At 49.8% G+C, this 26,021-nt stretch overlaps 2 protein-coding genes across 3 annotated transcripts in view; one reads left to right on the plus strand and one right to left on the minus strand.

Annotated features, from left to right (window-relative positions):
* The window catches only part of LOC140418749 (uncharacterized), a 346,993-nt gene that overhangs the window by 65,387 nt on the left and 255,585 nt on the right, over positions 1–26,021 (plus strand). The gene's annotated exons all lie outside the window — the stretch shown is intronic.
* Positions 7,399–26,021, minus strand: part of LOC140418745 (uncharacterized) — a 362,902-nt gene continuing 344,279 nt past the window's right edge. For both annotated transcript variants that reach the window (XM_072502345.1, XM_072502346.1), the window contains exon 5: positions 7,399–8,859. In XM_072502345.1, coding sequence (XP_072358446.1) covers positions 7,542–8,744 — 1,203 coding nt within the window. In that variant the 5' untranslated portion in view covers positions 8,745–8,859 and the 3' untranslated portion in view covers positions 7,399–7,541. The remainder of the gene's footprint in view (positions 8,860–26,021) is intronic.

Below are 26,021 nucleotides of genomic sequence, written 5' to 3' on the forward strand. Positions count from 1 at the left end.
ACAGGAGCACACTGACAGAGTAACACAGTCTCAGCAGTCTGCAGACTCCTGTTAAATACAGAGCAGTACAGGAGCACACTGACAGTGTAACACAGTCTCATCAGCCTGCAGACTCCTGTTAAATACAGAGCAGTACAGGAGCACACTGACAGTGTGACACAGTCTCATCAGCCTGCAGACTCCTGTTAAATACAGAACAGTACAGGAGCACACTGACAGTGTAACACAGTCTCATCAGCCTGCAGACTCCTGTTAAATACAGAGCAGTACAGGAGCACACTGACCATGTAACACAGTCTCATCAGCCTGCAGACTCCTGTTAAATACAGAGCAGTACAGGAGCACACTGACAGAGTAACACAGTCTCATCAGTCTGCAGACTCCTGTTAAATACAGAACAGCACAGGAGCACACTGACAGTGTAACACAGTCTCATCAGTCTGCAGACTCCTGTTAAATACAGAGCAGTACAGGAGCACACTGACCGTGTAACACAGTCTCATCAGTCTGCAGACTCCTGTTAAATACAGAGCAGTACAGGAGCACACTGACAGTGTAACACAGTCTCATCAGTCTGCAGACTCCTGTTAAATACAGAGCAGTACAGGAGCTCACTGACAGTGTAACACAGTCTCATCAGTCTGCAGACTCCTGTTAAATACAGAGCAGTACAGGAGCACACTGACAGTGTAACACAGTCTCATCAGTCTGCAGACTCCTGTTAAATACAGAGCAGTACAGGAGCACACTGACCGTGTAACACAGTCTCATCAGTCTGCAGACTCCTGTTAAATACAGAGCAGTACAGGAGCACACTGACAGTGTAACACAGTCTCATCAGTCTGCAGACTCCTGTTAAATACAGAGCAGTACAGGAGCACACTGACCGTGTAACACAGTCTCATCAGTCTGCAGACTCCTGTTAAATACAGAGCAGTACAGGAGCACACTGACAGTGTAACACAGTCTCATCAGTCTGCAGACTCCTGTTAAATACAGAGCAGTACAGGAGCACACTGACAGTGTAACAGAGGGTGAAGTTCAAAGGCCGAGAGTAACTAACCAACTCAGTTTCGAATTTATTGATCCCAGGAGTGTTTCCAATATCTTCCCAGGACCCCAGTGGTAGGATAATAATAATAATCACTTATTGTAACAAGTAGGTTTCAATGAAGTTAATGTGAAAAGCCCCTGGTCGCCCCTGGTGCGGGAAGGCCGGTATGGGAATTGAACACGTGCTGCTGGCATTGTTCTGCATTACAAGCCAGCTGTTTAGACACTGTGCTGAACCCAGCCCCCTAAACCAGGAGACACACTCTGGAAGATATGAGGAGCTGGGAATTGTCCATGAGAGTAACTGAAGCTATGAGAACTGAAATAATATAGAGATAGAAAAGAGAATAGAACCCAAAAATGAAGCAGTCAGCGACAGGACATCGATTAATCTCCTCTTACATTGGAGAACATGGAACATAACATTGTGTATTTGCACCAAGACTCACTTAGCTGACATTCATCTCGAATTTTAATCACCCTGATGACGGGGCTGAAGTTTACCAACAGCAGAAACAAACAGTGAAAGTGATGAACAGCACAATCCCGCCCCTGCAATCACATACAAACTCACTGCTCTCACAATAGGTGCTGTGACTGAGTGAACCCTTTTCATACACAGAGCAGGTGACCAGCCTCTCACCAACGTGAGTGCGTTGTTGTGTCTGCACCTCACTTGCACTTCTCACATTCATAACAAGAGGTCATTTATCAATGTGAAAATGTTGATGTGCAGCGAGGGTGCTTAACCGAGCCAATCCCTTCCCACACACAGGGCAGGTGAATGGCCTCTCCCCAGTGTGAACCCGCTGGTGCCTCAGCAGGGTGGATGACTGAATGAATCTCCTCTCACACACAGAGCAGGCGAATGGCATTTTTCCAGTGTGAGTCTACTGGTGCCTCAGCAGGGTGGATGACTGAGTGAATCCTTTCCCACACATGGAGCAGGTGAACGGCCTCTCTCCAGTGTGAGTGTGTTGGTGTTGCATCAGGTTCTTCCTGCTTTTAAAGCTCTTCCCACAGTCAGAACATTCTAAAGGTCTCTTATTGGAGTGAGCACGCTGGTGTGACTGCAGGTGTTGTGACTGAATGAAATCTTTTCCACACAAGGAGCAGGTGAATGGCCTCTCCCCTGTGTGACTGTGTCGATGAGTTTCGAGATGGGATGAGTAATTGAATCCCTTCCCACATTCCCACGGTTTCTCCATGGTGCAGGTGTCCTTTTGCCTCTCCAGGTTCGATGATCAGTTGAAGCCTTGTCCACACACAGACCACGTGTATGGTTTCTCCTCACTGTGAATGGTGTGATTTTTGTTAAGGCTGTGTAACTGGTTAAAGCTTTTTCCACAGTCACTTCACTGGATCACTCTCACCCGTGTGTGTGTGTATGTGTCTCGGTGCTTTTCCAGTCACACTGATATTTGAAATCTTTTCCCAGACAGAAGACAAACATTTCTCCTTCCACATCCAAAGGCCAATGAGATTCAGGTCCTGATAATCGAAAGACTTTGTTGAATCTTGATGTGATGCTTAGGAATTTCCCGTTTGTAAATCATCCCCTTCGAATATCCTGTAAATGGTGATTATCAAAGTCAAAGACGTAAATCCCCGTCCCACACACTGTCCCTTCTCCCGGGGCTGAAATCCAAACCTATTTCTTTCCTCCACTCCGTTTTCTCCTTCCCTCTCCTCTGCCTGGGTTCAGTTCTCCTGTCTGCAGACTGACAATAAAATCAATGGGTCTTATTGGGGGTTTGGGGTCTCCTCTTACCCACCTGAGTCCACAACAAGAACCCGCACTGCACGTGTTCCAGCTCACAATGCCCGAGTTGTGATTGACGGCATCTCTGGACCTATAAGAAGCAGCAGTGGGGCTGGAGGACCGAGCAGGAGCAGCTGGTCCTCCAACCAATCAGAGTGAATGAGGGGCGGAGCTGAGCACGGATCTCTCTCATTGGCGGAAATTGCACCATTTTGAAAACTGATTTGTCTCAAACTCCAGGAGAAAAGTGAACCTTTCTGTCTGTGTTGGGAGACATCACTCACTCCCTCCAGCCTGCTCCACCATCGAATAAGAACCTGGCTGATCTGACTGTAACACCCACTACACATGCAGTGAGCGGGACTGCCCTGGAGCTCAATTATACTCAAATTCTGATCATGTTCAGGTTCTGATGAACAGAGTGACTCTGTTAGAACTTGATGTGATCTTTGATTTGAGTTTTCTGTGTAAATCCAGCCTCCCAACCCCCTGTAAAAGGAGTTTGCAGAATCCATCCCTGTCAGTCCAGGAGAGAAATTCACAACATTCTCTCCTCCTGCTGACAGGGAGTACCGCGCATGCGCCCTTAACCCGGGCCTCTCACTCCAGACGCGGTTCCTCCGCGTCCGCCGCACAGATACAAACCCGGCACCGGCGCTTCTTATTCCGGTGTCAGAGCCGCATCGGGGACTCAAGGCCCCTCCCCGTCCACCTCTCGGCTCCGCCTCTCCCTCCATTCCGCTATTTCCCTCACCGCCTGTGGATCTGACAAACAAGCGTCTGTCCCTGGACACCGCCCGCACTGCGCATGCTCAACGTCACAATGCCCGGAGAGTGATTGACGGCAGGGCCAGACCAATAGGAAGAAGGGGCGGGGCCGGAGGGCCGAGCAGCAGCGGCTGGTCCTCCCACCAATCGGAGTGAAAGGGGGGCTGGGGGCTCAGCACTGACTGAAGCATGCCCCGTACGAGCCCCAGAGCTGGAAAAGGCGGTCCAGTTGAGGTCATGATGTGGAGATGCCGGCGTTGGACTGGGGTGGGCACAGTAAGAAGCCTTACACCAGGTTAAAGTCCAACATGTTTGTATTGAGGTCACAAAGAGTGAGAAGTGAATCCGGGCGGGGCGGGGATTGTGACCAAAGCGGGAGGTTGGGAGCCAGGGATGAGATGGTGGTGGAGTGGGAATGTCCCCGAGGGTAATGGTCTGAGGAGCTATTGGAATATTTCAGGTTACCAAACAACTACATTCAATTCATAAAACAGTGAAAACTAGTATCAGTAATGGTGACCATGCAGCTAACACTGGTTGTGTCGAAACTGATCTGGTTCACTAATGGCCTTTAAGAAATCTGCCAACCCTACCTGGTCTGGCCTACATGTGACTCCAGAGCCACAGCAGTAAATCTGCCCTCTGAAATAGACCAGCAAGCCATTCAGTTCTAGAGCAATTCGGGATCGGCAACAAATAAGGGGGCAGCACGGCAGCATTGTGGATAGCACAATTACTGCACAGCTCCAGGGTCCCAGTTTTGATTCCGGCTTGGGTCACTGTCTGTGTGGAGTCTGCACATCCTCCCCGTGTCTGCGTGGGTTTCCTCCGGGTGCTCCGGTTTCCTCCCACAGTCCAAAGATGTGCAGGTTAGGTGGATTGGCCGTGCTAAAATTGTCTTTAGTGTCAAAAATTGCCCTTAGTGTTGGGTGGGTTTACTGGGTTATGGGGATAGGGTGGAGATGTGGACCTTGGGTAGGGTCTCTTTCCAAGAGCTGGTGCAGACTCGATGGGCCGAATGGCCTCCATCTGCTCTGTAAATTCTATGAAAGGTAGTGGATTCACCAGGGATTGCCACAGGAATTGTCATTTATGGGAGAGAATTCCAAATGTGTCCCAGATTTTGTGTCAAGTGTTTCCTCATTTCACACTGAGTTCTGTGACCTGGCTACAATTTTTAGGCAATGTCCCAAGTCCTTACTCCCCAGTCAGCAGAAATCACTCCTCTCTGTCTTTGATTAAATCATGCTGTAATTTACTAAACACCAGGATGTGGAGAAGCCGGCGTTGCACTGGGGTGGGCACGGTGAGAAGTCTTACAACACCAGGTTAAAGTCCAACAGATTTGTTTCGAATCACGAGCATTCAGAGCATAGCTCCTTCCTCAGCTGTGCTCCAAAAGCTAGTGATTCTAAATAAACCTGTTGGACTTTAATCTGGTGTTGTAAGACTGCTTACTGTGCCCACCCCAGTGCAACGCCTACATCTCCACATTTCATAGAATTTACAGTGCAGAAGGAGGCCATTCGGCCCATCGAGTCTGCACCGGCTCTTGGAAAGAGCACCCTACCCAAGGTACACACCTCCACCCTATCCCCATAATCCAGTAACCCCACCCAACATCATGGCCTGAAGATGAGACAAACAAGCGTCTGTCCGTGGGCATGAGCCGCACTGCGCATGCTCCACATCACAATGCCTGGCGAGTGATTGACAGTAGCTTTGCACCAATAGGAAGAGGAGGCGGGACTGCAGGACCGAACGACAGCAGCTGGTCCTCCACCCAATTGGAGTGAATGAGGGGCGTTGCTGCTCAGATCTCCCTCATTGGCTGAGACTGCATCATTTTGAGTTCTTCCCATTAGCCACGTGCGCACGGGTTCCACAACCTCATTTCCTGTCTGAGAGGGGTTGACCAACGGGAAGATTGGGAGGACGGGATGGATTCTGGTCCTTCAGCCAATCAGACTGTGGGCTGTGTGTGAATGAAACTGGAGCTTCACACAGAGTGAAACTTGTTCCTGTGTCAAACCGCTTCAATGGACAAAAACGTCTTATTTCGACTTCAATGGACTTTTTTAGAATCCATTGATCCTTCTACAGAACTGTTACAAGGAACAACAAACATTAACTCTGTTTCTCTCATCACAGATGTGGCACAATGGTTAGCACTGCTGCCTCACAGGGCCAGTGACCAGGGTTCAATTCCGGCCTTGGATGACTGTGTGGAGTTTGCACATTCTTCCCGTGTCTGTGTGGTTCCCTCTGGGTGCTCCAGTTTTCTCCCACGAGAATGTGTAGGCTTGATGGATTGGCTATGCTAAATTGCTCCTTAGTGTCCAAAGGTGAAGTGGGTTATGGGGAGAGGGTGGGGAAGTGCACCTGGGTGGGACGCTCTTTTGTAGGGTTGGTGCAAACGCGATGGACCGTATGGCCTCCTTCTGCACTTTAGGGATTCGATGATACTACCAGACCTGTTGAGTTAATCTCGCATTTTCTGTTTTACTATATATTACACACCTTTTTAATCCACTGATTATATTTATTGAACCATGATACCATCAACCACCAGGAGCAGTGTGTTGATGTTTCAGCTTTTTCAGCCTTGAGTGACTGGGTAAAGTTTGCACATTTTCCCCGTGTCTCTTCCCTCCGGGTGCTCCAGTTTTCTCCCACCGTCCAAAGAGTTAAGGTCGATTGGCCGCTTAGTGTCCAAATAAAGGTTAGGTGAGTTACTGGGATGGGCTTAAGTAGGGTACTCTTTCTGAGGGCCGGTGCAGGCTAAATAGCCTCTTTCTGCACTGTAAATTCTATGATTCTGTTGGATTTTCTCTCCCACAGTCTTGACCCGGTGGGTCTGTCTGGTGGTATTTCCCTGGTACTGTCCATGTGTTTGGATGTTTGGGTATTTTAGGGAGCAGGTAGAACTTCCTTGGTTCTACCTGTTTTCTTTGGTTAATATGTCTGGAGTCTTTGAGTTCTTCCAGTCCGTCTCCAATTCTCCTTCCTGTCTCGGGTATATGGGTCTAGGTAGCTTGGTGTTGTGATTCGTGTTGTTTAGTTGTCTGTCTGTCTCCAGCAGGTATTGTTGTCTCTCAATAATGACTGTGCTGCTACCCTAGTCTTCTGGCCTTATGGACATATCCGTGTTGGATCCAAGCTCCCGGATTGTCTGTCTTTCTCTCCGGGTAAGATTCTGTTTGTCTCTTGTATTTCACTGTGACAGGGCAGAGACCTGATTGAAGGGATTCAAACATGGGAATTCTGGGAAAGATGGGCAAGGATTTGGGAGGGACAACATGTTCAAAGAGTTTGTGAGGAGAGGGAGGTTGAAGATGGGGCAGTAATTTGTAAGGATGACAGGGTCAAGGGTTTGTTTTATTGAGGGGGTGATGATGGCAGATTTGAAGGACAGAGGGACAGTACCTGAAGAGAGAGAAATGTTGACAATATCCGTGGACACAGGGTAGTTAGCTGATCAGTAGCTCAGTGGGAATAGGGTTGATGGAGCAGGAGCTGGGTCTCATGGACAAGATGAGCTCTGAGATGGCATGAGGGGAGCTGGGAGAGAAACTAGAGAAAGATGAGGGTTCAGGGCTCGGGAAAGGATGAAATTTAGAGACAGTTTGGTACGGTGGGCTCGTGGAAGGGAGGGAAGCAGCAGAGGCGGCTGATCGGATTTACTCAATCTCAGTCACAAAGAAGCTCCTCACACTTCTTGTTGGAGGTGAGGATGGAAGAGACGGGAGAGCGAGATTACTTCAAAAGGAACTAACTTGTGTCAGAGTAATTAAAAAGTTTCAGCACACTGCATATTTCACACAAATCTAATTTATTAGACTTTTAGCCAGAATATTAGCCCCTGTAAATGGGCTGGAGTTTGTTATCAGCAGAAAGAGACCCAAATGAACATGGTTCAGTCCTGTCTGTGAGGAACAGCAAAGTCCAATCACTGTCGTTATTTGTGGGCTCGGTGTTTCAGCAGGAGGGATGAAGTGGTGAATCCCTTCCTACACTTGGAACAGGTGAACGGTCTCTCCCCAGTGTGAACTCGCTGGTGCTTCTGCAGGGCGGATGACTGAGTGAATCCCTTCCCACACCAGGAGCAGGCGAATGGCCTCTCCCCAGTGTGAATTCGCTGATGTGCAGTGAGGTGAGACGATTGTCTGAACCCAGTCCCACAATGAGAGCACCTAAACGGTCTCTTGTCAGTGTGAACACGTTGATGGCGCATCAGATCCCCAGAACGTTTATAACAATTCCCGCAGTCTGGACAATGAAATGGTCTCTCATCAGTGTGAATTCGCTGGTGATTCAGAAGTTCGGCTGACTGAGTGAATCCCTTCCCACACTCTGAGCAGGTGAATGGTCTCTCCCCAGTGTGAGTTCGCTGGTGTACAGTGAGATGAGATGATCGTCTGAACCCAGTCCCGCAGTGAGAGCACCTAAACTGTCTCTCGTCAGTGTGAACACGTTGATGTTGTAACAGTTCCCCAAAACGTTTACAGCACTTCTCGCAGTCTGGACATTGAAACGGTCTCTCCCCAGTGTGAATTCGCTGATGCTTCTGCAGGTCGGATGACTGAGTGAATCTCTTCCCACACTTGGTGCAGACGAATGGCCTCTCCACTGTGTGTGTTCGCTGATGTACAGTGAGGTTAGACGATCGTCTGAACCCAGTCCCACACTGAGAGCACCTGAATGGTCTCTCGTCAGTGTGAACACGTTGATGGCACATCAGATCCCCAGATCTTTTATAGCACCTCCCGCAGTCTGGACATTGAAACGGTTTCTCATCAGTGTGAACTAGCTGGTGACTCAGCAAGTGGGCTGAAATAGTAAATCCTTTCCCACATGTGGAGCAGGTGAATGGTCTCTCCCTGGAGTGAAGTCGCTGGTGTGTGGACAGAGCGGATGGCTGAGTGAATCCCTTCCCACACGTGGAGCAGATGAATGGTCTCTCCCCAGTGTGACTGCGTCGATGAGTTTCCAGCTTGGATGGATAAGTGAATCCATTCCCACAGTCCGCACATTTCCACGGTTTCTCCTCAGTGTGACTGCATTTGTGTCTTGTGAGGCCTGATGATCGACTGAATCCTCGTCCACACACACAACACGAGTATGGTTTCTCCCCACTGTGAACGGTGCTTTTTCCTTCCATGTTCAAAATCTCATGATATTCAGCAATGATAAATTGAGGACTCTGTCAGTCCCTGATGTGATGCTTGGTTTGTGTTTCCGGATCTTGAAGTCTCACCTTCGAACACCCTGTGAAACTGATTGAAAACAGAAAATAGGGAGTGAGAGACAACCCACAAAAACACAAAGGCAGGTTGTGAAATTGAGCTGAATGAATCTGGTCATTTGTGGGGCCGGCACTGGGAAAAGACACCATGAAAACTGCTGGATTGTTGTAAAAACCCAACTGGCCTCTTTGGGAGGAGAGAGGAAGAGGTGAAGAGGGATTTTGTATATCTACAAGACATATTAAGAGAGTAGTTGGCAAAGCAAATTCGACCTTGAGCTTCATAACTGACACAGAAACTATGCTTCCGGTGGCACAGTGATTAGCACTGCTGCCTCACAACGCCAAGGACTCGGGTTCAATTCTGGCCTTGATGATTGTCTGTGTGGAGTTTGCACTTTCTCCCCGTGTCTGCGTGGGTTTCCACCCGGTGCTCAGGATTCCTCCAACAGACCAAAAAATAATGATAATAATAATCACTTATTGTCACAAGTAGGCTTCAGTTAAGTTACTGTGAAAAGCCCCTAGTCGCCACATTCCAGCGCCTGTTCGGGGAGGCCGGTACGGGACTTGAACCCGCGCTGCTGGTCTTGTTCTGCATTACAAGCCAGCTGTCTTAACCCACTGTGCTGTACCAGCCCCAAAGCCCCTAGTCGCCACATTCCGGCGCCTGTTTGGGGAGGCTGGTAGGGGAGCAAGTTAGATGGATTGGCCTTGATAAATTGCCCCTTAGTATCCAGGGATGTGCAGGTTCGGTGGGGCTATGGGGTTACAGGGACAGGGTAGGGGTGTGGGCCTAGGCAGGGTGCCCTTTCAGTGAATCAGTACACACTTGATGGGCCGAATGGCCTCCTTCTGCACTGCAGGAATTCTATGGTTCTAATTCTATTCTATGAATCTTTATAAAGCTCTGGTCACCACTCTTCAGGAAGGATGTGAAGATTCTTGGAGAAGGCGCAGAGGAGATTTACCAGAATGGTTCCAGCAAAGGAGGTTGAGGGGAGATTTGATTCAGGGACACAAGATTATGCCAGGTTTCCATCGGGTGGACAAAGAAACACTGTTTCCATTCACTGATCGTACAAGCAGCCGGGACACAGATTCAAAGTTTTGGGTAAAACCTGGATTGAACAATATAAGATGCTGAGGGGTCTTGACAGGGTGGATGTGGAGAGGATGTTTCCTCTTGTGGGAGAATCTGGAACAAGGGGGTCACTGTTGGAAAGTGAGGGGTCACCCATTTCAGATGGGGATAAGGATTTTTTTTTCGCTCAAGGGTTGTAAAAGAGGGGGTGGCACAGTGGTTAGCGCTGCTGCATCACAGCACCAGGGACCCAGGTTCACGCCTGACCCTGGATGACTGTGTGGAGTTTGCACATTCTTCCCTTGTCTGTGTGGGTTTCTTCCGGGTGCTCCGGTTTCCTCACACAGTTCAAAGATTTGCAGGTTAGGTGCTAAATTGCCTCTTCATCTCCAAAGATGTGCACGTTGGGTGGGATGTGAGGATGGGGCAGGGTGGGATGGGGGGGGTTTCGGGGGTTGGTGCTGACTTGGGCTCCTTCTGCACTGTGGGGATTCTATGACTTAGATCTTGCGTCCTTAAAACGCAGTGGAAGTCGAGTCCTTGAATATTTTTAAGGCAGAGATGGATAGATTCTCGATAAGCAAGGGGGTGAAAGGTTATCGGGGTCGGCAGGACTATGGAGTTGAGGTTAAAATTATTGTATAATAGAGCAGGCTCGAGGAGCCGACTCCTAGTTTGTGTGTAAGGAGCAGGCTCGAGGGGCCGACTCCTAGTTTGTGCGTAAGGAGCAGGCTCGAGGGGCCGACTCCTAGTTTGTGTGTAAGGAGCAGGCTCGAGGGGCCGACTCCTAGTTTGTGTGTAAGGGACAGGCTCGAGGGGCTGACTCCTAGTTTGTGTGTAAGGGGCAGGCTCGAGGGGCCGACTCCTAGTTTGTGTGTAAGGAGCAGGCTCGAGGGGCCGACTCCTAGTTTGTGCGCAAGGAGCAGGCTCGAGACGCCGACTCCTAGTTTGTGTGTAAGGAGCAGGCTTGAGGAGCCGACTCCTAGTTTGTGTGTAAGGAGCAGGCTCGAGGGGCTGACTCCTAGTTTGTGTGTAAGGAGCAGGCTCGAGGGGCTGACTCCTAGTTTGTGTGTAAGGAGCAGGCTCGAGGGGCCGACTCCTAGTTTGTGTGTAAGGAGCAGGCTCGAGGGGCCGACTCCTAGTTTGTGTGTAAGGAGCAGGCTCGAGGGGCCGACTCCTAGTTTGTGTGTAAGGAGCAGGCTCGAGGGGCCGACTCCTAGTTTGTGTGTAAGGAGCAGGCTCGAGGGGCCGACTCCTAGTTTGTGTGTAAGGAGCAGGCTCGAGCAGCCGACTCCTAGTATGTATGTAAGGAGCAGGCTCGAGGGGCCGACTCCCAGTTTGAGTGTAAGGAGCAGGCTCGAGGGGCCGACTCCTAGTTTGTGTGTAAGGAGCAGGCTCGAGGGGCCGACTCCTAGTTTGAGTGTAAGGAGCAGGCTCGAGGGGCCGACACCTAGTTTGTGTGTAAGGAGCAGGCTCGAGGGGCCGACTCCTAGTTTGTGTGTAAGGGGCAGACTCGAGGGGCCGACTCCTAGTTTGTGTGTAAGGAGCAGGCTCGAGCAGCCGACTCCTAGTTTGAGTGTAAGGGGCAGGCTCGAGGGGCTGACTTTAGTTTGTGTGTAAGGAGCAGGCTCGAGGGGCCGACTCCTAGTTTGTGCGTAAGGAGCAGGCTCGAGGGGCCGACTCCTAGTTTGTGTGTAAGGAGCAGGCTCGAGCAGCCGACTCCTAGTTTGTGTATAAGGAGCAGGCTCGAGCAGCCGACTCCTAGTATGTATGTAAGGGGCAGGCTCGAGGGGCCGACTCCTAGTTTGTATGTAAGGGGCAGGCTCGAGGGGCTGACTTTAGTTTGTGTGTAAGGAGCAGGCTCGAGGGGCCGACTCCTAGTTTGTGTGTAAGGAGCAGGCTCGAGGGGCCGACTCCTAGTTTGTGTGTAAGGGACAGGCTCGAGGGGCCGACTCCTAGTTTGTGTGTAAGGAGCAGGCTCAAGGGGCCGACTCCTAGTTTGTGTGTAAGGAGCAGGCTCGAGGGGCCGACTCCTAGTTTGTGTGTAAGGGGCAGGCTCGAGGGGCCGACTCCTAGTTTGTGTGTAAGGAGCAGGCTCGAGGGGCCGACTCCTAGTTTGTGTGTAAGGAGCAGGCTCGAGGGGCCGACTCCTAGTTTGTGTGTAAGGAGCAGGCTCGAGGGGCCGACTCCTAGTTTGTGTGTAAGGAGCAGGCTCGAGGGGCCGACTCCTAGTTTGAGTGTAAGGAGCAGGCTCGAGGGGCCGACTCCTAGTTTGAGTGTAAGGAGCAGGCTCGAGGGGCCGACTCCTAGTTTGTGTGTAAGGAGCAGGCTCGAGCAGCCGACTCCTAGTTTGTGTGTAAGGAGCAGACTCGCGCAGCCGACTCCTAGTATGTATGTAAGGGGCAGGCTCGAGGGGCCGACTCCTAGTTTGTGTGTAAGGGGCAGGCTCGAGGGGCTGACTTTAGTTTGTGTGTAAGGAGCAGGCTCGAGGGGCCGACTCCTAGTTTGTGTGTAAGGAGCAGGCTCGAGGGGCCGACTCCTAGTTTGTGCGTAAGGAGCAGGCTCGAGGGTCCGACTCCTAGTTTGTGTGTAAGGAGCAGGCTCGAGGGGCCGACTCCTAGTTTGTGTGTAAGGAGCAGGCTCGAGGGGCCGACTCCTAGTTTGTGTGTAAGGAGCAGGCTCGAGGGGCCGACTCCTAGTTTGTGTGTAAGGAGCAGGCTCGAGGGGCCGACTCCTAGTTTGTGTGTAAGGAGCAGGCTCGAGGGGCCGACTCCTAGTTTGTGTGTAAGGAGCAGGCTCGAGGGGCTGACTCCTAGTTTGTGTGTAAGGGGCAGGCTCGAGGGTCGACTCCTAGTTTGTGTGTAAGGAGCAGGCTCGAGGGGCCGACTCCTAGTTTGTGTGTAAGGAGCAGGCTCGAGGGGCCGACTCCTAGTTTGTGTGTAAGGAGCAGGCTCGAGGGGCCGACTCCTAGTTTGTGTGTAAGGAGCAGGCTCAAGAGGCTGGCTCCTGGTTTGTATGTAAGGAGCAGGCTCGCGGGGCCGAGTGGCCTGCTCCTAGTTTGTATGGAAGCATGCAAATACAGCATGCGGTAAAGAAGGCAAGTGGTTTTTTGGCCTTCATAGCAAGAGGATTCGAGTCGAGGAGCAGGGATGTCTTGCTGCAATTATACAGGGCCTTGGTGAGGCCACACCTGGAATATTGTGCGCAGTATCAGGCCCCTTATCTGAGGAAAGATGATCTCACTAAAGAGAAAGAGCAGCAAAGTTTTGCCAGACTGATTCCTGGGATGGTGGGACTGACGTATGAGAGATTGAATCAGTTAGGATTGTATTCGCTGGAGTTCAGAAGAATGAGGAGGAATCTCATAGAAACCTATAGACTGTGGGCTGCACAATGGTTCAGTGGTTAGCACTGTTGCATCACGTCACCAAGGACCTAGGTTCGATCCCGGCCCCGGGTCACTGTCCGTGTAGAGTTTGCGCATTCTCCCTGTGTCTGTGTGTGTCCCACCCCCACAACCCAAAGATGTGCAGGGTAGGTAGACTGGCCATGCTAAAATTACCCCTTAATTGGGGAAAAAAAAGAATTGGGCACTGTAAATTTATATTTAAAAAAAACCTATAATATTCTAACAGGGCGAGACAGATTAGATTCGGGAAGGATGTTCCCGATGGTGGGTGTGTCCAGAACCCGGGGTCACAGTCTGAGGATACGGGATAGCACGGGCAGCACAAGTGGCTAGCACTGTGGCTTCACAGCACCAGGGTCCCAGGTTCGATTCCCTGCTGAGTTACTGTCTGTGCGGAGTCTGCACGTTCTCCCCGTGTCTGCGTGGGTTTCCTCCGGATGCTCCGCCTTCCTCCCACAGTCCAAAGATGTGCAGGTTAGGTGCATTGGCCATGATAAATTGCCTTAGTGACCAAAAAGGTTAGGAGGGGTTATTGGGTTATGGGGATAGGGTGGAAGTGAGGACTTAAGTGGATCGGTGCAGACTCGATGGGCCGAATGGCCTCCTTCTGCACTGTATGTTCTATGTTCTATGACAGACCATTTAGGACCGAGGTGAGGAGAAATGTCTTCACCCAGAGAGTGGTGAGCCTGTGGAATTCATCACCACAGGAAGAATTGAGACCAAAACCTTTCATGTTTTCAAGAAGCAGTTAGATACAGCACTGAGGGTGAAGGGGATCAAAGGATATGGGGGGAAAAGCAGGATTAGACTATTGAGCCCAATCTGCTCTGATCGTAATGAATGGTGGAGCAGGCTCGAAGGGCCAAATGGCCTCCTGCTGCTATTTTCTATGTTGCTCCGTATCTATGCATGTAAATGGTCCAGGAGGTATGAAGAAGAATGTTTTTACACAGCCAGTGGCAATGACCTGAACCTTGCTGCCTATGACGGAGATTAGAAATAGACACCAATGAATGATTTTTTTTTAAATTGGATAGAAACCTGAGAGAAATAAAGCTGTTAGGATACAGGGATACAGCAGGAGAATGAGACTGACTGGATTGCTCCAGATAATAACAGTAATCTTTATTAGTCTCACAAGTATGAATGTTTGACGTGAGGGACGCCGTCAGTGTCCCTGCTGATTTCACTGGTGGGAAGCGCACCCATCTCCAGCTCCTCAGAAACCGCGTTAAGGAACTGGAGCTGGAACTGGATGAACTTCGGATCATTCGGGAGGCAGAGGTGGTCATAGAAAGTAGCTTCAGGAATGTAGTTACTCCGAAGAATCAGGACGGTGACGGTGAGAGCGGCTGGGAGGAAGCAGTCAGTGCAGGATCCCTCTGTGGTCGCTCCCCTCAGTAACAAGTATACCGTTTTGGATACTGTTGAGGGGGACGAGCTACCAGGGGTAAGCCACAGTGAACGGATCTCCAGCACTGAGTCCGTCCCTGTAGCTCAGAAGGGAAGGAGGGAGAGCAGGAGAGCAATAGTTATTGGGGACTCGATAGTTAGAGGGGCAGATAGACGATTCTGTGGCAGCGAAAGAGACTCACGGATGGTATGTTGTCTCCCGGGTGCCAGGGTCCATGACGCCTCGGGCCGTGTTTTCAAAATCCTTAAAGGGGAGGGGGAGCAGTCACAAGTTGTGGAACACATCGGTACCAACGACATAGGTAAGAGAAGAGACGGGGATTTAAACCAGGAACTAAGGGAGCTAGGGAGGAAGCTGAGAGCCAGGACAAACCACATTGTCATCTCTGGTTTGTTGCCGGTGCCACGTGCTCGTGAGGTGAGGAACAGGGAGAGAGTGCAGATAAACACGTGGCTGCAGGGATGGTGTAGGAGGGAGGGTTTCAGGTATGTGGATAATTGGAAAACATTCTGGGGAAGGTGGGACCTGTACAGACAGGACGGTTTGCACCTAAACCAGAGGGGCACCAATACCCTGGGAGGGAAATTTGCTACGGCTCTTCGGGGGTGGGGGGGGGGGGGGGGGTTTAAACTAATTTGCCAGGGGGCTGGGAAAACGAGCTGTAGTCCAGAAGCCAGTGTTGAGAGTAGTGAGGTACTGAGGAGGGTATCAAGGTCGCAGGAGTGTACCGGCAGACAGAAAGATGGGTTGAGGTGTGTCTACTTCAATGCAAGGAGCATCCGGAATAAGGTCGGTGAAATTGGAGCGTAGATTGGTACTTGGGACTACGATGTTGTGGCCATTTCGGAGACATGGTTAGAACACGGACAGGAATGGTTGTTGGAAGTTCCGGGGTATAGATGTTTCAGTAAGAGTAGGGAAGGTGGTAAAAGAGGTGGAGGAGTAGCATTGTTAATCAAGGATAGTTTAACGGCTGCGAAAGGCAGTTTGAAGGGGATCTGCCTACTGAGGTAATATGGGTTGAAGTTAGAAATAGGAAAGGAGCGGTCACATTGTTGGGAGTTTTCTATAGGCCCCCAAATAGTAATAGAGATGTGGAGGAAGAAATTGCAAAACAGATTATGGATAGATGTGGAGGTCTCAGGGTAGTTGTCATGGGTGACTTTAACTTTCAAAATATTGATTGGAACCTCTATAAGTCGAACAGTTCGGATGGGGCAGTTTTTGTACAGTGTGGATAGGCCGACAAGAGGGGGGGGGGGCACATTGGATTTGATACTGGGTAATGAACAGGGCCAAGTGTTAGATTTGTTTGTGGGAGAGCACTTTGGAGATAGTGACCACAATTCGGTGTCTTTCATTATTGCAATGGAGAGGGACGATAGGGCAAGGTTTATAATTGGGGGAGAGGTAATTATGATGCGATTAGGCAAGAATTAGGGAGCATAAGATGGGAACAGAAACTGTCAGGGAAAGGCACAAATGAAAAGTGGAGCTTGTTCAAGGAACAAATACTGCGTGTCCTTGATAGGCATGTCCCTGTCAGGCAGGGTGAAAATGGCCGTGTGAGGGAACCATGGTTCACAAAAGAGGTTGGATGTCTTGTCAAGAGGAAAAAGGAAGAGTATGTAAGGATGAGAAAACAAGGTTTAGTAGGGTCGCTTGAGAGTTATAAGGTAGCAAGGAATGAGCTGAAAAAAGGGCTTAAGAGAGCTAGGAGGGGGCATGAGAAGTCCTTGGCGGGTTGGATCAAGGAAAACCCCAAGGCATTTTACTCTTATGTGAGAAATAAAAGAATGACCAGGGTGACGGTAGGGCCTCTCAAGGACAGTAGTGGGAACTTGTGCATGGAGCCAGAAGAGATAGGAGGGGCGTTGAATTAATACTTTTCTTCAGTGTTCACAAAGGAGAGGGACCATGTTTTTGGGGATGAGTGTGTGATACAGGCGGGTAGGCTGGAGGAGGTAGATGTTCTGAGGAAGAATGTATTTACAATTTTGAAAAACCTGACGGTCGACAAGTCCCCTGGTCCAGATGGGATATATCCAAGGATTCTTTGGGAGGCAAGGGATGAGATTGCAGAGCCTTTGGCTTTGATCTTTGGGTCCTCACTGTCCACGGGGATAGTGCCAGAGACTGATGAATGTTGTTCCTCTGTTCAAGAAAGGGAATAGGAATGACCCTGGTAATTGTAGGCCAGTTAGTCTTACTTCGGTGGTCGGTAAGATAATGGAAAAGGTCCTGAAGGATAGGATTTTTAACCATTTGGAAAGATGCAGCTTAATCCGGGATAGTCAACACGGATTCATGTAGGGTAGGTCTTGCCTCACAAATTTGATTGAATTCTTTGAGGAGGTAACGAAGTGTGTAGATGAAGGTAGAGCAGTTGATGTTGTATACATGGATTTTAGTAAGGCGTTGATAAGGTTCCCCATGGTCGGCTCATGAAGAAAGTAAGGAGGAGTCGGATAGAGGGAAATTTGGCCAATTGGAAAAGTAACTGGCTATCACGTAGAAGACACAGGGTGGTGGTGGATGGAAAATTTTCAGACTGGAGACCAGTTACCAGCGGTGTACCACAGGGATCAGTGCTGGGTCCTCTGCTATTTGTGATTTTTATCAATGACTTGGAGGAGGGGGCTGAAGGGTGGGTCAGTAAATTTGCTGATGACACCAAGATTGGTGGAGTAGTGGATGAGGTGGAGGGCTGTTGTCGGCTGCAAAGAGACATTAATAGGATGCAGAGCTGGGCCGAAAAATGGCAGATGGAGTTTAACCCTGATAAGTGCGAGGTGATTCATTTTGGTAGAAAAAATTTGAATGCGGATTACAGGGTCAATGGCACGGTTCTGAGGAATGTGGAGGAACAGAGAGATCTTGGGGTTCATGTCCACAGATCTCTGAAGGTTGTCACTCAAATGGATAGAGCAGTGAAGAAGGCTTATAGTGTGTTAACGTTTATTAAAGGGGGCTTGAGTTTAAGAGCCGCGGGGTTATGCTGCAACTATACATGATTGTGTGAGACCACATTTGGAGTATTGTGTGCAGTTCTGGTCACCTCATTATAGGAAGGATGTGGAAGCATTGGAAGGGGTGCAAAGGAGATTTACCAGAATGCTGCCTGGTTTGCAGAATAGGTCTTATGAGGAAAGGTTGAGGGAGCTAGAGCTTTTCTCTTTGGAGTGGAGGAGGCTGAGAGGTGACTTAATGGAGGTTTATAAGATGATCAGGGGGACAGGTAGAGTGGACGTTCAGAGACTATTTCCTCGGCTGGAGGTAGCTGTTACAACGGGTATAACTATAAGATTCAGGGTTGGAGATATAGGAGGATTTCCGAGGTAGGTTCTTTACTCAGAGTGGTTCGGGGGTGGAATGGACTGCCTGCTGTGATAGTGGAGTCAGACACTTTAGGAACTTTCAAGCGGTTATTGGATAGGCACATGGAGCACACCAGAATGACAGGGAGTGGGATAGCTTGATCTTGGTTTTGGACAATGCTCGGCACAACATCGAGGGCTGAAAGGCCTGTTCTGTGCTGTACTGTTCTATGTTCTATTGTTACATTAACACTGCAATGAAGTTCCTGTGAAAAGCCCCTTGTCGCCACATTCCGGCACCTTTTGGGTAGACACAGGGAGAATTCAGAATGTCCAATTCACCTAGCAAGCACATCTTCCGGGACTTGTGGGAGGAAACCGGAGCACCCGGAGGAAACCCACGCAGACACGGGGAGAACGTGCAGACTCCGCACAAACAGTGACCCAAGAAGGAGTTCTCCTTCTACTCACACGTGCACAGAGTGTACTCCCGGATTGACTTCTTTGTTTTTGAGTAGGTGAGTAGGGCCTTATTGACATGGGTGGTGGACACGGGGTACTCGGTGATCACAATCTCAGACCATGCTCCACACTGGGTTGACCTGCAGGTTAGTAAAGACAGTAACCAGCGCCCGCACTGGAGGTTGGATGTGGGACTTTTGGCCGACGAAGGGGTGTGCGAGCGGCTGAGGGAATGTATTCAGAATTACCTGCAGGTCAACAACACGGGGGAAATTTTAGCAGCGATGGTCTAGGAAGCAATGAAGGCAGTGGTCAGAGGGGAACTGATCTTGTTGCGGGCCCAGAGGGAGAAGGTGGACAGGGCAGAGACGGGCCGACTGGTAAAGGAGATACTACAGATCAATAGGAGGTATGCGGAGACCCCAGAGGCAGGGCTTTTAAGGGAATGGCGGAGGCTACATCGGAGTCTGGCTTGTTAACCACAGGGAGGGCGGTGGAGCAGCTGAGAAAGGTGAGGGGGGCGATCTATGAGTATGGAGAGAAGGCCAGTAGAATGCGTGCACAGCAGCTTAGAAAGAGGGAGGCAGCCAGGGTGATAGGGAAAGTAAATGACGGAGATGGGAACCTGGTTGGAGATTCAGCAGGGGTGAATAAGGCATTTAGGGATTTCTACAGTAGGCTGTATAGGTCAGAACCCCCTAGGGGCTGGAGGGGATGAGGCACTTCTTGGAGGGGCTGAATTTCCCAAAGGTGGACGGGGAGGTGGAAGAAGGGCTGGGGGCCCCGATCGGGCTGGAAGAGATAGTGGAGGGCTTGAAGGTCATGCAGTCGGGTAAAGCCCCGGGGCCGGACGGGTACCCAGTGGAGGTTTATAAAAGGTTCTCTGGGATATTGGGGCCGGTGTTGTTGAGGATGTTCAATGAGACAAAGGAAAGAGGGGTGCTGCCCCCGACGTTGTCACAGGCCACGATTTCGCTGATCCTTAAGCGGGACAAGAGCCCGGAGCTGTGTGGATCCTATAGGCCGATCTCCCTGTTGAATGTAGATGCCAAATTGCTGGCCAGAATTTTGTCCTCCGGGATTGGGGATTGAGTTCCTGACGTTATTGGGGAGGACCAGACGAGGTTTGTTAAGGGTAGGCAGTTGGTGGCCAATGTAGGAAGGTTGTTAAACGTGATCATGATTCCCTCGGAAGGTAGGGAGTCGGAGGTAGTGATCGCAATGGATGTAGAAAAGGCCTTTGATCGGGTAATCTTTGATGGGATTATCTGTGGCAGGTACTTGGACGGTTTGGATTTGGGCAGGGTTTTATTGACTGGGTCAGGTTGCTGTATAAGGCTCCTGTGGCAAGTGTATGGATGAATAGGACAACATCGGACTATTTTAGTCTGCACAGAGGGGCGAGACAGAGGTGCCCCCTTTCCCCACTGTTGTTTGCGCTGGCTATAGAGCCACTGGCGATTGCTCTGAAAGCCTCAAAGGGCTGGAAGGGGCTGGTCCGGGAGGGGTGTGGGGGGGGAGCACAGAGTCGCACTCTAAGCAGACGACCTGCTTCTGTATGTATCGGACCCAATAGAGGGGATGGAAGAGATTATGAGGATTCTCGGGGAATTTAGCTGGTTTTCGGGGTACAAGTTAAATATGGGGAAAAGTGAGATGTTTGTGGTCCAGACAAGGGGACAGGAGAGGCGATTGGGGGAGCTGTCGTTTAGATTAGTAGGGGGAAGCTTTAGGTACTTAACCATCAAAGAGGCGCGGGAATGAGACCGACTGCATAAATTAAATTTGGCCCGGCGAGTAGACCAAATGAAGGATGATTTCCGAAAGTGGGACGCGCTTCCGTCGTCACTGGCTGGGAGGGTGCAGACGGTGAAGATGACAGTCCTCCCAAGATTCCTGTTCGCATTTCAATGTCTCCCCATTTTTATTCCGCGGTCCTTTTTTAAACGGGTCAACAAAGTGATCACTGGCAAGACCCCGCGAGTAAGGAAGGTAATGCTTGAGCGGAGTCGGGGAGAGGGCGGGCTGGCGCTGCCAAATTTTAGTAACTATTACTGGGCGGCGAATATTGGCATGATCAGGAAGTGGGTGGTGGGGGAGGGGTCAGCATGGGAGCGTATGGAGGTGGCTTCATGCAAAGGCACCAGTCTGGGGGCATTGGTAACCGTGCCTCTGTCATTCCCGTCGGCACGATACTCCACCAGCCCCGTGGTGGTGGCGGCCCTGAGAGTGTGTGGGCAATGGAGGAGACATGTGGGAGCAGAGGGAGCATCGGTCTGGTCCCCAATCTATAATAATCACCGGTTTGCCCTGGGAAGTATGGATGGGGGGTTCCGGATATGGTGGAGAGCAGGGATTGAGAGGATGGGGGATATGTTTATAGAAGGGAGCTTTCCGAGTATGAGGGCACTGGAGGAGAAGTTTGGGTTGGCGAGGGTATACAAATTCAGGTATCTGCAGGTGCGGGACTTCCTACGTAAAGAGGTGTCAACCTTCCTGCTCTTACTGCTAAGGGGAATTCAGGACAGGGTAGTTTCCAGAGGATGGGGAGGTGAAGGGAGTGTCTCTGACATTTACAAGGAACTTATGGGGTCAGAGGAGATACAGACCGAGGAGCTGAAGCGCAAGTGGGAGGAGAAGCTGGGAGGTGAGATAGAGGATGGTCTGTGGGTGGACACGTTGAGTAGAGTCAACGCGTCCACAACGTGTGCCAGGCTCAGCCTGATACAATTCAAGTTCGTTCAGTCGGGCCTGGATGAGCAGATTTTTGGGGGTGGGAGACAGGTGTACAAAATGTGCGGGAGGACCAGCGAACCATGTCCACATGTTCTGGACATGTCTGAAGGTTAGGGTATTTTGGCAGGGGTCTGCAGATGTCATGATCACGGTGTTAAAAACAAGGGTGGCATTGAGTCCAGAGGTGGCGATTTTCGGAATGTCAGAAGACCCAGGAATCCAGGAGGAGAAAGAGGCAGACGTTCTGCCCTTTGCTACCCTGGTTGCCCGGAAACGGATATTATTAGCTTGGAGGGACTCAAAGCCCCCGAAGTCAGAGACCTGGCTATCGGACATGGCTAGCTTCCTCTGTTTGGAGAAAATCTAGTTCGCCTTGAGAGGGTCAATGTTAGGGTTCGCCCGGAGGTGGCAACCGTTCGTCGACTTCTTCGTGGAAAATTGATCATCAGCAGATGGTGGGGGTGGGGGAGGGGGGTTAGTTTAGCTTAAAGTAGGGGGTTATTAAAGATGGGACCTGTAAGGGCGGGTGACGGCTTTTGTACTATGTATATAGTTTCATGTACGTTGTTTATTTTGTTGTTACAATACCAAAAAATACCTCAATAAAATGTTTATTTTTTAAAAACAGCGGGAAGGAGCTGTTTTTGAGTCTCTCCGTGCGTGTTCTCAGCCTTCTGTATCTCCTGCCCGATGGAAGAAGTTGGAAGAGTGAGTAAGCCGGGTGGGAGGGGTCTCTGATTATACTGCCCGCTTTCCCCAGGCCATGAGAGGTGTAGATGGAGTCAATGGATGGGAGGCAGGTTTGTGTGATGGACTGAGCTATGTTCACGACTCTCTGAAGTTTCTTGCGGTCCTGGGCCGAGCAGTTGCCATACCAGGCTGTGATGCAGCCCGATAGGATGCTTTCTATGGTGCAACTGCAAAGGTTGTCAAGAGTTAATGTGGACATGCTGAATTTCCTTAGTTTCCTGAGGAAGTTTAGGCGCTGTTGTGCTTTCTTGATGGTAGCGTCAACATGGGTGGACCAGGACAGATTTTTTGAGATGTGCACCCATAGGAATTTGAAACTGCTAACCATCTCCACCTCGGCCCCGTTGATGCTGACAGGGGTGTGTGTACAGTACTTTGCTTCCTGCAGCCAATGACCAGCTCTTTAGTTTTGCTGGCATTGAGGGATAGACTGTTGGTTTTGGAGCTTTGATATGAGCTTGGCTGGGATTATGGTGTTGAAGGCGGAAATGTAGTCAATAAATAGGAGTCTGATGTCGGAGTCCTTGCTGTCGAGATACTCCAGGGATGAGTGTAGGGCCAGAGAAATGGCATCTGCTGTGGACCGGTTGTGGCGGTATGCGAATTGCAGTGGATCAAGGCGTTCTGGGAGTATGGAGGTGATGCGCTTCATGATCAACCTATCAAAGTACTTCATTATGACTGAAGTCAGGGCCACCGGACGGTAGTCATTGAGGCACGCTGCCTGGTTCTTCTTTGGCACCGGTGTATGATGGTGGTCTTCTTGAAGCCACTCTGGACAGTCACAAGGACACTGGCACCATGGAGAAACCATGGAAACGTAGGGATTGTGGGAAGAGATTCAGATCCCTGTCTGTGCTGGAAATTCATCAATGGAGTCACACCGGGGGAGGCCATTCATCTGCTCAGAATGTGGTCAAGGATTTACTCAGCTATCCAACTTACATAAACACCAGAGAACTCACACCGGCGAGAAACTGTTCATCTGCTCTATTTGTGAGAAGGGATTGTCAACTAACTTACCTCACTTCAAACCGACTTCTTCACTCTGACTTGAGGCCGTTTAAATGCTCCAGCTGGGAAAAGAGCTTTAAAAGTAACAAGCTTTTGCTGACTCACCAGCGAATTCAAAGTGGGGAGAGGCTATTCACCTGCTCCGTGTGCGGGAAATGACTCACTCATTCAGCCTACTGAAACACCACCAAATTCACACCGGGGAGAGACCATTCACCTGCTCCGTGTCTGGGAAGGGATTCACTCAATCATTCAGCCTGCTGAAACACCAGATTACACCGGGAAGAGACCATTCACTGCTCTGTGTGTGGGGAGAGATTCACTCAGTCATCCACCCTGCTGAATCACCAGTGGGTTCACACTGGGGAGAGACCATTCATTTGCTTCATGTGTGAGAAGCGATTCACTCAGTTATCCCAGTTTCAGAGGCAGTGTATAGGGGAGATGGTGGCGTAGTTGGCTTGTCGCTGGACTAATGATCCAGATACCCAGGATAATGACCTGTGGACCTGGGTTTGAAGATGATTGGGCCTAGGACACTACCCTGAGGAACTCCTGCAGTGATGTCCTGGAGCTGAGATGATTGACCTCCAAACACCACGACCATTTTCCCCTGATTCCCATTGACTCCAGTTTACCTAGGGCTCCTTGATGCCATACTCTATCAAATGCTGCTTTGATGTCAAGGGCAGTCATTCTCACCTCTCACATTCAGCTCTTGTGTCCATGTTTGAACCAAGGTTGTAATGAGGTTAGGAGCAGATTGACCCTGGCGGAACCCAAACCGAGCATCCAAGAGAAGGGTATTGCTGAGTAAGTGCCACTTGATCGCACTACTGATGACTCCTTCCATCACTTTGCTGATCATGGAGAGTAGATTGACAGTGTGATAATTGGCTGGATTGCATTTGTCATGTTGTGTACAGGACACGCCTGGGCAATTTGCGACAGTGTAGATGCCAGTGTTCTAGCTGTGCTGGGACAGCTTGGCTAGGGGTGCGGCAAGTTCAGGAGCACAAGTTATCAGTACTATTGTCCCTACATTGTCAGAACCCAAAGACTTTGAAGTATCCAGTGCCTTCAGCCGTTTCTTCATATCACGTGGAGTGAATTTCTCGACTGAAGACTGACATCTGTAATGCTGGGGACCTCCGAAAGAGACTGAGATGGATCATCCACTCGATACTTCTGGCTGATGATTGTTGCAAATACCTCAGCCTTGCCTTTTGCACATATGTGCTTCACTCCTCCATCATTGAGGATGGGGATATTTGTGGAGCCTCCTCCTCCAGTAAATTGTTTAATTGTCCACAACCATACGTGACTGGATGTGGCAGAACTGCAGAGCTTGGATCTGATGTGTTATATATGGAACCGTTTAGCTCTGTCTGTTACTTGCTGCTTATGCTGTTTGGCACACAAGAAGTCCTGTGTTGTAGCTTCACCAGATTGACACCTCATTTTTTGGTATGTCTAATGTTCCTGGCGTGCTCTCCTGCACTCTTCATAGAACCAGTGTTGATCCCCTGGCTTGGTGGTAATGGTAGAGTGGTGGCCATGAGGGTGGCAGGTTGTGGTTGAATACAATTCTGCTGCTGCTGATGGCCCACATAGCCTCATAGATGCCCAGTTTTGAGTTTCAAGATCTGTTTGAAGTCTATACCATTTAGCACAGTGGTAATGCCACACAACACGATGGAGATAATATCCTCAATGTGAAGACGGGACTTTGTCACCACAAGGACTGTGCGGTGGTCACTTCTACTGATACTGTCATGGACAGATGCATCTTCAGCAGGCGGATTGGTGAGGATGAGGTCAAATATGTTCTTCCCTCTGGTTGGTCCCCTCACCGCCTGCTGCAGTCCCAGTCTAGCGGCTATGTCCTTTAGGGCCCGGCCAGCTCGGTCTGTGGTGGTACTACCAAGACACTCTTAGTGATGGACATTGAAGTACCCCTCCCAGAGCATAATCTGCTCCCTTGCCACCCTCAGTGCTTCCTCAAAGTGGTGTTCAACATGGAGGCGTACATCATTCATCAGCGGATGGTGGCCGGTACATTGTAATCAGCGGATGGTGGCCGGTACATTGCCCATATTTAACCTGAAGCTGTGGGACCTCATGTTGTCTTCATGTTCTCAACAGAGTCCATGTTGAGGACCCCCAGGGCATCTCCTTCCTGAATGTATACCACTGTGCCGCTGCCTCTGCTGGATCTGTCCTACTGGTGAGACAGGACATACCCAGGAATGGTAACAGTGCTGTCTGGAACATTGTCTGTAAGGTATGATTCTGTGAGTATGACTATGTCAGGTTGTTGCTTAACTAGTCTGTGAGGCAGCTCTGCCAAGTTAAATATAGTCTTAAACTCAAAGTCAAAACGTATCTTGGCAAATATATTCCCAGAGGTGTGGGAACGTTTTCAGAAAAAAAACAGTAGATGAGCAAAAACAGGGAGGACATATACCATGAGGATAAACTAGGAAGTAATATAGAAATGGACAGCAAGAGTTTCCTTAAATTCTTAAAAATGAAGAGAGGCACTGAAGTGGACGTCGGTTCCTGAGAGAACGAGACTGCGGAAATAATGATGGGGAGTCAGGAAATGGCTGAGGAGTTAAATAAATACTGCGAGTCAGTCTTCATGGTAGGAGACAGTAATAGCATTCCACAAATACTAAATAATCAAAGGCAAAAGGGGAAGGGAATAATCACAATAACTACACCAGAGAAAAAGTATTCGGAAACGAATGGAGCAAAAGTCTGCTATGTTCCTGGCCTGATGGGTTGCATCCCAGGATAGTAAAGGAAGTAGCTGCAGAGATAGTGGATGCCCTGGTCAAATTCTTGAACAGTCCCGAAGGATTGGAAAACTGCTCATGCAACATCTTTATTTAATAAAGGAGGGAGAAAAGAAACCAGTAACGATAGGCCAATAAACTTAACATCTGTCATTGGGAAAATGTTAAGAGTCCATTTTAAAGGATGTAATAGCAGAACATTT

This window comes from Scyliorhinus torazame, chromosome 5 (genome assembly GCF_047496885.1).
Source record: "Scyliorhinus torazame isolate Kashiwa2021f chromosome 5, sScyTor2.1, whole genome shotgun sequence".
NCBI lineage: Eukaryota > Metazoa > Chordata > Chondrichthyes > Carcharhiniformes > Scyliorhinidae > Scyliorhinus > Scyliorhinus torazame.